Raw genomic sequence first — 13,156 nt, 5'->3', positions numbered from 1 at the left:
CTCTTCAACATGAAGTATCTATGATAATGCAACTTTTTAAAGTAAACATAATCCAGAGGGGTTAGTCACCAGCAGCAAACTTGGTGGGTTCCCATTATCCACAGTTTGGAACATATTTTCAGCTTCAGTCTACTGGTAAGGACTTAGCCGATGGACCTAAAGAAATTCAATCCACTTATAAAGAGTGACCTTGATCCACTTCAAGTCAATTTTTTTTTCTCCACATTCTTTCCAAATTCGGTCTTCCAGTAAAAAAAATAGATGCTGTAACACTCTGAATGTCTTCCTGGATTAATATTTTACAATGGGAACTGTTCTAAGATGAGATGGTTGTGGTTGTGTTCTTCCATAAAGATGCTATGACGTTTCAAGTGTACATCAGCAGGTCCTTGTACAATTCTGGAACTCTTTCTGGATCCACGGGTCTGGGTAAGAAATGGGTAAACTTCTGATGTCTTTTGGACCTGGCCCCATCTCTAGGGGTTCCATCCTTGTTAAGTGCCACAAAATACCTGCGGCCAGAGTCCCCATGTTTATATATGTTGGATGAGTAGGTGTTATACCAGTTCTCTTCAAACTGCTCCCGAAAGATGCATTCAGAAGTCAGTTTCTCCTGAAAGAGAGATCACCACCGTTAAAAAAAAATACCCTTGAGATCATTTCCTTACAAAAAAATCTCAACTCTGTATTTTCATTTCTTTGCCTGTAACTATATCCTTATCAAAGGAGGAAAAGGGTTAAATTGTTTTTGCTTTATTTTGTTTTAGTTCATATCTTATCTGTAAATCTTTCTTTTTTTCTTTTTTTAATTAAATCATCGCTGTGTACATTAATGCAAGACATGGGGTACAATGTGCTGGTTTTATATACAATTTGAAATATTTTCATCAAACTGGTCAACATAGCCTTCACGGCATTTTCTTAGTTATTGTGTTAAGACATTTATATTCTACATTTAGTAAGTTTCACATGTACCCTTGTAAGATGCACCACCATAGGCATGGTCCCACCGACTACCCTCCCTCCATCCATCCTCCCCCCTCCCCTCCCTTTCCCCTTTCCCCATTTTCTTGGGCGATAATTGGGTTATCGCTCTCCTATGAAAGCTACAAATTAGTTTCATAGTAGGACTGAGTACATTGGATACTTCTTCTTCCATTCTTGAGATACTTTGCTATAAAGAACATGTTCCAGCTCCATCCATGTAAACATGAAAGAGGTAAAGTTTGCCAGCTGGCAATATAGCTCAAGGAATTTTAAGTCAAATGTCAAGTCCCAATTCTATTTTCAAATATTTAACAAATACTCTAAATTTTCCCATGTTCCATATTATTACCCTACCATCATCACTACCAGTAAGTCTGTAGTTTAACTTGTTTCATCATTAGCTGCCAAAGTTCTACATATCAAGCCTGTACTAACACCTTGGAACATATCAAGATCTTGCTAAGATCCAAATTCTAAATTCAAGATCATCACTCCAAATCATGTATCTTGCCTTTGTGAATATATTAATTGTTTTATGACACATTCCCCTTGATTACTGGATCTTTGAATATTAAACATAGTAAAAGCCCAGTGATTTGTCTTTTCTTTTCTTTTTTTTTTTTTTGAGACAGAACCTCAAGCTGTCCCCCTGGATAGAGTGCCATGGCATCACAGCTCACAGCAACTTGGGCTCAAGCAAGTCTCCTGCCTCAGCCTCCCAAGTAGCTGGGACCACGGATGCCCACCACAACGCCCAGCTATTTTTGGGTTGCAGCTGTCATTGTTGTTTGGCTGGCCTGGGCTGGATTCGAACCTGCCACCTTAGGTGTATGTGGCTGGCACTTTAGCCACTTGAGCTACAGGCGCCGAGCCTGAGTTGTCTTTTCAAAATGGACTATACGTTGTCCTAAAGAATAGACCACAGTTGCTCTTTTACTTTTTATTTTTTTAATTTTCAACGTGTTGTTTTTTTGTTTTTTATTGTTTGAGATTCACTGAAGGTATAAAAAGTTAGGTAATGCTGATCACATTTGTTAAAGTCCCTCTTATAATTGTGTTCTGCCCCCAAGAAGTGTGCCATACACTGTGACCTGCATCCCTCTCCCCCCTCCCTACAGTTGCTCCTTTGTAATTCCATTAATTCTATTGCAATTCCACTATTATGCTTTTTACACACAGCATTATTTATCTTTGTTCTGAGCTGACAGAAAGCCTAGAAAGAGCAAGTTTTTTACCCTTACAAAAGCCAGACATTTGTCTACCCATGAAATATTACAACCAATTTTTCTGAACAAATGCTATCAGTGTAACCCGGTTTCTTGTACCCTCAATGAATCCCCAACAATAAATTTAAAAAAAAAAGTTTAGTTAAATATTGTCATCTTAATTGATATTTTAAAAAAAAGAAAAAGGTACCGGATAGTGCTATCTGCTAATCATAAAAAGCAAATTCTCTGTAGAAATAGTTACAGAGACTTTGACTTTAAGAAAGGATCTCATGGGTGGCGCCTGTGGCTCAAAAGGGTAGAGTGCCGGCCACATATGCTGGAGGTGGTGGGTTCAGCCCTGGCAAAAAAAAAAAAAGGATTTCATCTGAGAACACGAGTGGATGATATAAGGTAGGTATAGGATAACTTATATGGGTATAAAAGTGTACCCATACTTATAGGGGGCTTCTACATATATTTTTCTCCTCTGGCCCTCACATTTACACCTTACCAATTGTTTTTAAAGTATATAAGCTATTAAAAAAGTATTGAAAGAGGAAAACTCTATATTATGCTATAGAATAAGTTCATATTGCTCTGTTACTCTAACTCTCCTGCTGCTATTGCTACATTGTTAAAAAAAATGAGTAGATTCATAGACATGAGCTACTCAGTGGCAAGTTAAAAAGTGCTCAATACAGTTTTTGAGAGAACCATGGCTGCTGTAATTATCAAGACTACAGGTGGAGTAGAACTAGTGTGGTTGCTTCATTCACTCATTTCCTATAAGGAAAGGCCAGCAAGTAAGTGATATACATTTACCTATGTAAATGATAATGATGACAACGGGTAGAGATAGAGAAATTTTACAACAAATAAATTTAAAGGTGAAAGGGTCTAACATACCAAAGGAAAACAATGTTCCCATGTTTCTCTGTCTTTGATGGGGACCGATCAAAACATGGAGAAAGCTAGAAAGACTTAGGCTAATGGGAAGAAGAGCTGTTGGCAGTAATGACTTGGGAGTTAAAAAATAAAAGTAAGTTACTATATTAGCGCCCCAAACACCTGGACATTTAGCAGGATATAGATTTGTAATTCTACGTCAAGTATATTTTGTATACTTCTGATAAACATTATGGTGGACAATTTAATTATTATACAAAACCGTCATTATTTCAAGAATGACAGGGATAATAAAAAATAATACTTACTGATCCATAGAGCTCTCCTTTGTCATTCATTCCAAGGTAAAGACCACTGTCCACACCTCGAATACTGACCAGTCCCACTGCCACACTGATGAATTCCAGGATACCTGAATTTATAAGCAAGTGTATAAAAACATAAGTGATTCACATTTATGAATGAATATTGGACTCATGAAAGTCTTCCAAAGTGTAGCCATAGTAGACCAATATTTCTAAATATAATGATGTTCCTGGAAGCCCCCTGTAAACTGAAAAGTGCTATGTAACTGTTTTTTTTTTAATTAAATCATAGCTGTGTACATTAATGCAGTCATGGGGTACAGTGTGGTGTTTTCATATACAATTTGAAATATTTTCATCGAACTGGTTATGAAACTGGTTTCATCGAGCCTTCATGTCATTTTCTTAGTTATTGTGTTAAGACGTTTATATTCTACTTTTAGAAAGATTCACTTGTACCCTTGTGAGATAAACCATAGAGGTGATCCCTCCAATCACCCTCCCTCCACCCATTCACCCCCTCCCCCCCCAACTGTTTTGTTATTATAATCTTCTCGTTTTAGAGATGAAAAGAGGCTAAAAAGGAAAATATTGTTCCTCATGGTATAATGTTAAGGGTGTGAAATCTTAAACCAGACTGACCTAGGTTTCAATTGTAGTTCAGCAACTTACTAACTAGCTGTGTAGGCAAATCATTTGTGTTCTTTGAATTTCAATCTCCTCAGATGCAAAATGAGTGAACTCTCTGCCCCCAGGAGAGTGGCGGAGGAGCAGCAGCTTTAACCATTCAATGCATTGAAGCTATTATTATCATAAATTAATATATAATAGAGGTGTTCTCAGTTCTCCTCAATTCCTTTAGTTAATTACAACCTTTTTCTATTAGTTGCTTTGTTTTTATTTATGATGAATTGAGTTGACCTTTTCCTAGCAAGTAGTAGCATACCTCATTTTTTTAAATTATTTTTTATTAAATCATAACTTTGTACATTGATGCATTTAGGGAGTTCAGGGTACTGCTTTGATATACAATGTGAAATGTTTACATTAAACTAAGTAAGACATCCATCACAATTATACTTATTTCTTAATAGTTTTGAAATGTACCATTGCATCATGCATATTAAGTGAGGTCCCCCCAAATACCTTCCCTCCTCCCATATCCCCCCTCCCCTCCACTCTCTCTCCTCTTCCCTTCTACTTTCTGGACTATAGTTATGTTTTGCCATTCATATGAATGTGTAGGTGGTTATATATTGATTTCATAGTAGTATTGAGTACATTAGATAGTTTTTTCCCATTCTTGAGATACTTTACTAAGAAGAATATGTTTCTACCACTTATAAGGGGCTTCTACATATATTTTCTCATCTGGCCCTAAAAAACAACCCCTTAAGAAAGGTAGGAAAGATATTATTGGCCCCATTTTACATACAAAGAAACTGAGGCCCAAAAAGGACATTGACATGCCTAAGGGACATGGCATTTGCTTATACTTCAGGACAGTTTCACTCTATGTATTAAATAATATGCTATGTTTCCTGGTATGTGATTCCTAAAAATAAATTGAATAGTTCAGAGAAGTAAAAGGACTTACTTAATTAAATTAAATATGATAGACAAATACTATGAATTTAGCATGCAAATATATTTGCTATCAATAACTTTCTAGAATTATTTTCATTTATTAATAGGTAAACTAGTATCAAAAACTGTCCACTTAATATACCAATACAGCATTGTTTAAAAAATAAAAATTAGAAAACACCTCCCCCTGCATTACCCTTTTTTTTTTTTCTGCACACACTAACCTTTGGACAAATGTCTTTGTTAGTTCTTCCCCTTAGACTCTACTGGAAAAGAATAGCTACACTTTCCAAGCTCAGAACTGCCTCCCTCCATAGCTGTCTCCCTTCACCCCTTCACCCCATCTGAAGCTCTACAAACAGTATAATGTGTAGCACTTAGCCTGACTCTTGCTCTTATTTCTTGATTTATTGTACAAGTTCCTGTTTGGACACGTGATACTCTCAAAGCCAAGGGAAAGTACAGAATCTGACTATTTGCTGATACCGAGGGCTCTATTCTCTCCAAAGTCTAATTTACTCTTTGGCAGAAACATAGATTCTTAGCAAGACAAATGAGCTCTTTCAAACTATTAGGAGATGATGTAGAAGGCTAAAGCTATCAAGGATCTCACCGCAACAATAGGCCACTAAATAGTCTCTAAGTGGCTTGAAAGAGCCAGTATCCCTAATTGAGAGCCCGAGGCAAAGAGAAGATAAGACACAGCAAGAAGACCCAGATTCTATAGGATAGCCGCCTGGATAACAAATATATATAGGTAGAGAATAGAGGAAAATCAGACTCACTGCCAAGCTCATTAGTGAAGGATTCCCAAACAAAACATAGGCCCAAACTATAGTTGGTAGAAAAAAAATATTAAGAGAAGTTTATATAAATGTATAATTACTTTAAATTAAATTAATTTAACTACAATAAATTACTTGTATTAACTATTAATTTCAATTAAAAAGTACATCAAGGCTGACATGCAACTTAATTCTCTTTAAGTATCTGATTTACATTAAGATGTTCTTGTCTGGCTCAGCACCTGTGGCTCAAACAGCTAAGGCACTGGCCACATACACCTGAGCTGACAGGTTCGAAAACAGCCCCGGCCTGCCAAACAACAATGATGGCTGCAACAAAAAAATAGCTGGGCATTGTGACAGGTGCCTGTAGTCCCAGCTACTTGGGAGGCTGAGACAGGAGACTCGCTTGAGCCCAGGAGTTGGAGGTTGCTGTGAGCTGTGATGTCACAGCACTCTACCCAGGGGGACAGCTTGAGGCTCTGTCTCAAAAAAACATAAAAGATGTTCTTGTCTTTCAAAAAATAGGAGCCGATTAACTGATCAGAATGATAGAAAATAAGTTTTCATGCACCATAATATATATATTTAATTTCTATATAAGCTAATTACATAACAGATCTCATAAATATTCAGTTTTCTTGGAAAACTAAATGGTAAGCCACTTATACTTCTCATGTTAAGATAAGGTTATCACCTTGCTCAAAAAAACTACATAGCAGTTAGGAAGAAAAAAAGATTGTATATATTCCTGGAATGATAATATGCAATGTTTCAATTTATGAAATGACATCCATAACCTTATACATAACCAGGCACACATAATTTTGCAATGGCTCATGGGGCCGATGGGAAAAGGGTTATGTGGTTTTTGTGTTCCTCTTAAAGATTTTAGTCACACTTTTTAATTCCAATCCTTTTTCTCCTTGAGGAAATAGGATACCACATAGTAATTTGTAATCATTTGATTCTTAAATGAGATTTGACAAGTCTTTCTTATTTATAATATGAGGTGGCAACTAAGCTAATTCCTTCACAAAGCGTAGACATGAAAAACTTTCCTTAAGAGGTAATCACAGATTTTAGATAGATTTTCTAATGCCCAGTGTCCCATAAAAAGACTTGGAGGTATTTTGTCTTTCTGGTATCATTTTCAAAGCCAGCCTTTTTTTAAATCATAATAAACAGGTGAGTCAACCCACAATGCAACCACATCAGACAAATCTATGGAGAATAGGGGAGAATAAAGGAAAAGCCTTTAAAGGAATATGTTTGATCTCAGGCTAAACTTTTTTTTAAAGCCATGATTCCATGTTTGTGTATTAGGTAAGGTCTCCTACAGTACTGCTGTGCAGAAAAACTCTATTATAACTACAGAGATAACTCAGATAGGAAGTTATTTTGACCTCATTGGGACTTTTCTATGTATATTCTATTGATGTGGCTTTGAAATTTAAAAATACAGCATTCTGAGTGTTTATTTGATCATGGGCAAATTAGTATAAGATGTCAAAAATGTCGTTTAGCCATTTCTGAGTTTTTTCAAAATTCTTACTTTGATGACACAGATAAGCATTTAATGGGATAGTAACAAATTAATTTAATAATTAGCAAAAGAAGCACTGGCCAAAGAAGGCAAACCTAGAAAGCAGTAATATATAGGTTAAATATAAACTTTCTTTTCACTCTCTTGTAGTAAGTTATGATGGTTAAGAACTGAAGGACAAAGGGATGCAATATAGTGTATCGTATGGAAGCTGTTCACTCCTCTGGGTTACCAGACTAATCTGGGTTATTTCCTTTTGTATGATAGTGAGTATTTTGTTTCTATACACGTATACAGCCTCTGACCATAGAGTAACTCACAGCAGCGCATAATCACTCTACATCATATTTTTGCAGCCACTAATTATTCAAAATCATTGTCAAAACATTGTAGCCAATGGTACTTCTCATAGGAAGTACCTAAAGAAATGGATTTAAATACCATTGATGAACACTGTCAAGTTAACAAATATCTACTAATCTCTCCCCATAGGGTCAGTCTTATAAACAGACACAAAACAGAAGAGAGAGATACATAGATAGATGATAGATAGATGATAAATAAGACAGATACATGATGTTGCTGATGATAGATAATCTGTCTTTGGGAGATTACAGTTGAATTGCATGTGTCTTAAAGGCAGGATTTCCAGGACTACACCGTGTAAGGCAGGGGGACAATCTGAGTATTACCTAAGTTTAACTTCTACCTGCTCTTCCTACAAATATTATCACACTTGTGTCCATTTGTAAATCTTTCAGGTAGCTGGACAATTTTTCTGTAGTCAGCCAAGTATAGTCATCCGTGAAGGCAGCACACGGAGCCACCTGGTGTCAGCAAAGTTCTGTAGAATCAGAATCTCAAGCCTCCTCACTTGAAAAAACACTTTTCCAAAGTGACCCCAGGTTGGCCAGTAGGTCATGACACTCTTGACTGATAGTCAATGGGAATGGGGAAGAAAGAGATCAGTGGAGTCTGCAAACACATGGGTTTTTAAAAGTTAATTTTCTAAGCCTTTAAGTGCTACCAAATGACCACCACATGCTATTTCCACATCTAGAATTACAAATGCCCCTCGAACAGAGATTTACACTTCTCCAGAGTTTTAATGAGTTCTAGGAGTCAAGGGGATGGAGACAAGATAAAGAGAGGGCCCTTCAGAGACGGGTGCTCAAAGAATTCCACGGTGCAGAGACGGGAAAGAAAAACCAACTCCCTGTTGCCTTTTCTCATTGCGGGCTGACAAGTAACTGGCATTTTACACACACACACCCCTCCAATGATGTCACAAGTTGGATCAAAATCTTTTGAGATTGCTAGCGGGTTAACTCAAACATAATGAAAACCTCAGCTGTGGGGGAAAGATCCTGGAATGTTAGAACCAGAGTGACCACTGAATTCAACCCCATCCTTGCACCGACAAGAAAATTGCGCCTCAGACGAAGAAGGACGCTTGCTAGTTGCACAGCTACTTAGGAGTAATTAACAATAGAGACCTTCCCAGCCTGGTATCTGTAGCAGGCGCAGTGGTAACAAACATTCCCTTGTTTCTGTCTCTTAACCCCTTCTCCTCCGGAGCACTGCTGGAGGTATTCTGAGACACGTCCCTCCGTGTTCCCACCCGTATCTTCTTTCGCTTTTTCATTTCCTCTTACCTAAGGTCAATACCAAGATCCTTGCTTTCCGGTTTCACAATTTCTAAAGAGGATCTTGGCTGAAGAGCTGGGAGTGCTCAGTGGCCAGGTAGCCCCCCGCCCCCATTCTTTTCTCAGTCCTGAGCCCGACGGCAGGGACGGTGCCCACGGAAAGCTCCTATTACCCCTTCAGGTGAACATTCACGGTTCCCTAAGCAGACGCTAAACGCTGCCTCTTATGCAAGAGCGACCCCCCAGCAGTAGCCACGGGTGCAAAAACCCACTGCATAAATTAAAGTTTTTAGTTTTTCGGGGCATGTTTCTAAAGTAGCATATGCTTTCTGCTATTAAATTTTGTAAAGTGAGCAGGATTGGGGAAATGTAGGAGAAAATAATATAGGAGTTTGTTTGTTTGTTTTTAATGCCTGCAGGTAAGGAACGCAAGAACTGTGATTCCCAGTCCAGCTCTCGGTGTTTCCTGGCAGCAGAAAGGGCCGGGCCAAGAGGCAACGTAGCAAAGTGGATCAGAAGCTCCCACCCTTTCTCCTCCCGTCCCCCCGCGTCTGGAGCTGCAGGCTGCAGCCACCAGCAGGCAGGAGAATTTCTCCTGGTCCCTGCGGTGGCCCGCGCCCTTCAGCCCCAGCCTGCGTATCGCGCCTGATTGGGAGGCGGGGGGCGCTGGGGAGGGTTGGAGGAGCGGAGCTGCGGGTGGGCGTGGGACTCGGTACCTACCGAAGAGGCTGTGGTCCTGCCTGGTGCCCTGCACGCTGCCGTCGGGCAGGATCTGCAGGTGGAAGCCGGTGCGGCAGTAGAGCTGGCGGCGGCGAAGAATGCCATGCAGGTGCGCCAGCTCCGCCGCCCCCGGCCCGCCGCGCGCGCCCCGCTCCGCCGCGCCCCTGCGCTCGCCCAGCAGCGGCGGCCGCTCCCCGGCGGGGGGCAGGAGGAAGTGGGAGCCCACCTGCTGGCCCAGGCCCTCCAGGCCACCCAGGAAGCCCCCGACTTCGGCTAAGGGAGCCATGGAGGGTCCCGGGGGAGGGGGAGAGGCAGAGGATTCGGAAAACAAAAGACCCCCTTCCCCAGTAAAAGTGTGCCGGGAGTAAGGGGGGACAGAGAAAAATTATAGCAAAACAAACGCAAAAAGTTAAGGCCTGGTTACTCCTGTGAGGTCGCAGAAGGGACTTGGCATTGAAATGGCAGGAAAGCTGTCAATGTCTCGGCGCGATCTTCTCTCCTTGGGTAGGTGGGAGCCGGCGGCTGGCTTTGCAAAAACATCTGTAGCTGCTGCTGCAAATACTGGGCCTGGGGTTGGGGGCTGGGGCTCCAACTCCGCAAACTGATCGGATCTGAGTCCTGTGTACATACACACCCAGTATATATGCGGGTCCTCTTGACATATGCTAATCAAGCCCTTTCATGCGCGCTGGGGAGGTTCTGTTTGAAATCTTAAACCGACCTCCTCTCAACACGTTTTTGCTCTTCGGAAGTGACCATAAGGGGCCCTTGATTGTTCTCTATCCCTGCCCTAGCAAAAATCTTTCCAGCACCGGGCCAAACCTAGCCGGCGACTTCGGGGAGACGCAGCCGAGACCCCTCTTTGGGGTTCTCTTTGGGACAGCGGCGATGATGTAGTGTAGCCTTTGATGTCGGCTACACTGCAGCGATAGAGCGGGGCCAGGTATATGGAAGAGGAAGGGAGGAGGATGGGAAGGAGGAGTGGGGAGAGAGAGAGAGAAGGACGGGATGGGCAGGAGGAGGAAGAGGAGAGAAAAGGAGGAGAACTGGACTCCTTGGGAGCTGCTGGACAGGTGCAGAGAAAGGTAAATGAGGGGGGAAGGAAAAAGGGCGTTACCTGAGGCTTAGACCTGCCCAGACACACATGAAAGGGAAATCAAAGCTTTGGCAGTTTAACTCACTAATTTCAAAACACTAATAAAATGTACAAGCATTACTCTTTTCTTTTATCATTTAGATGGGGGATTTTCTTTACATAATCACAGTTAGGTTAGGAACACCCTCCCCCCCTTCCTAAGTTCTCTTTAATGTTTATTTTTACTCAGCACATGATATAACCAAGATTATTACCACAAATATACATACACGTGTGTCTATATGAAAGTTTTAAATTGTGTGCTAAGGTCATGAACTTTTAATTAGCATAATAGGATGATGGAATCAAGAGATTTAGAGGAAAGCCAAATAAACTGAAAAGAAATGGTTTACATTCTTATATTTTGCCATGAATAGAAAATGAATCTCTGGAATAGGGGCACAAAAGATGAGCCACCTCTGAGTCCCTGACACAGTCTAAGAGCAGGTTCCTGTACTTCTTAGTTGCATTTTCTTAAATTCTAGATTTTTTTTTTGTTCACATTTTAATTATAAACTTTAAAAGCAACTAAGTGGAAATAGCACGGCTTTGAGACTTCAAAAGTTACTGGTGAAATTTAAGAGTGCATATTTGACATTTTGGTGGTGTACCACGAGTTACCTTCAAGATTTTCCCATTAAAATTTTTCAGTGGCAGAAGAGTTGAGAATCAGTTGGCAAATTTATGCTTCCCCTGAGCAAAAAGTTTTAGGCAATCACTGGAGATTACTTTCTCCGTCCTGTTGCCTGGTCTGTTCAGCAAAAGCCTAAACCTGGGAGCTCAGTTGGATTTGGCTGGTTTATTTCACTTGCTCTGAAGGTTTCTCTTCTAATTAATTGGCAGGTGCTTTAAAGTCGGTATAGTTACACCTTTTTATCACTAGGGGCCTAAGTAATCACCCTTGTGCAACCAAGTTATAAAAGAGTCCTTAAAGCAAGTGATTTACTGTTGATAGATATGAAATAAAGCAAAAACACTGGCTAAAAACAATAAACAGATCAATCACCTCAGAAATGTATATTGCTAAGTCTGTTTAAAAGGTTGCGCTAGGTAAATGTTACATTATTTCACCTTTCAAATAACAGCAGTCTGTCTTGTGGTAGGACCCCCAAATCCACCATCATCAAGATTTCAAAGCACATCTGTGTAAACATTATCACATCAGTGTATAACATCAACCAATGAGCTTTTACTTTGAACCAAATCTTCTTAATTGCAGTGTTAAATCAAAGAAAGTTAGATCAAAGTTGTGTGGATCTCATAGCAGGATAACTAGCCAGTACATACATTGATCACTTGTGAAGAGGTGATGCTTAAAGGTTTTAAACTTAGATCGCTGCCTTTTTAATGAGGTTGGTTTTAAGGTCTAATTTCTGTGCAACATATAATGCTGTTGATTATTCAACAATGGGTATATATCATTGTCACCTGCTCCTAGAAGTACTAGTTCAGTCTATAAAATATTTTTCCACATAAACATCTTGTGTGATCTATAGCTCGTAGACTGTTTAAGTCTCTTGTATTCTGTAGCACACACACACACACACACACACTCTCTAAAATACAGGACATTTTTCACCCATAGTCACCAAAGCCCAAATAATTTAATAATAGAACTACCTTCTCTTTCAATACCTAAGCATGTTCATGTGCATTACCTTTATTTAATCCCCACAATAACCCTATGAGACAGGTACACCCTGCTTTGCAGAGGAAAAAAAAAAAAAAAGAAATTGTCCTAGATTCTAGTGCAGGATTTAGTCCAGAGTCCAACATCCCAGGGAAATGTTCTTACACTCTATTCATGTCTCTGCTTCTTCTTTTTCAAAATGACAACAATGTAACTCCTGCTTCCTTCACTATGTCTAGGATTGCTATGAGACTTAACTGTGAAAATGTATAGAAAGTGGTTGTAACACTATAAAGTTTTTATGCATAGAGCATGCTAGGCAATTTCACTGGTGAAAATTTGTGCTCTATAGCTTAGCAAATATAATTGGTTTGAAATACAAAAAAAAATCTTTTTCCCCCCAAACCAAACCTTTAATGTGCACGTTTTGAATGGTGCTTAATGCCATTTTATAAAGGACCAGAATAGCAACAAAAAGATAAGGATTTCTTTTGTTTGCACTAGTCATGTGACAGGAAAAGATAACACTAAAGATTTTTTTTTTTGCACATACTGTGATGATATCATGGGAAGTTAAATAATTTTGAAGAGTGTTTTACAAGAGTGCATTATTCAACTTTTAAGTATACACTGCAATCTAATCAACGTTGCCTATGCTTCCTAGAGACCACACTTGCCCTGCTGTTATACAAATAGGTGGT

The 13,156-nt window shown here is 39.6% G+C and overlaps 1 protein-coding gene across 1 annotated transcript; it reads right to left on the bottom strand.

The window, feature by feature from the left end:
- Positions 1-246: 246 nt before the first annotated feature.
- Positions 247-10,050, bottom strand: FGF20 (fibroblast growth factor 20). Its single transcript, XM_003797655.2, has 3 exons — positions 9,691-10,050; positions 3,410-3,513; positions 247-613 (listed from the first exon to the last, which is right to left on the bottom strand). Exons 1-3 carry the CDS (start codon positions 9,974-9,976, stop codon positions 368-370), a joined length of 636 nt encoding a protein of 211 aa, XP_003797703.1. The 5' UTR covers positions 9,977-10,050; the 3' UTR covers positions 247-367.
- Between the last annotated feature and the right edge of the window lie 3,106 nt (positions 10,051-13,156).

Source organism: Otolemur garnettii, unplaced genomic scaffold (genome assembly GCF_000181295.1).
Source record: "Otolemur garnettii isolate 467f Iridium unplaced genomic scaffold, OtoGar3 scaffold00121, whole genome shotgun sequence".
Lineage (NCBI taxonomy): Eukaryota > Metazoa > Chordata > Mammalia > Primates > Galagidae > Otolemur > Otolemur garnettii.
Note: the sequence above shows the minus strand (reverse complement) of the source record. Positions and strands in the feature narration are given on the sequence as shown.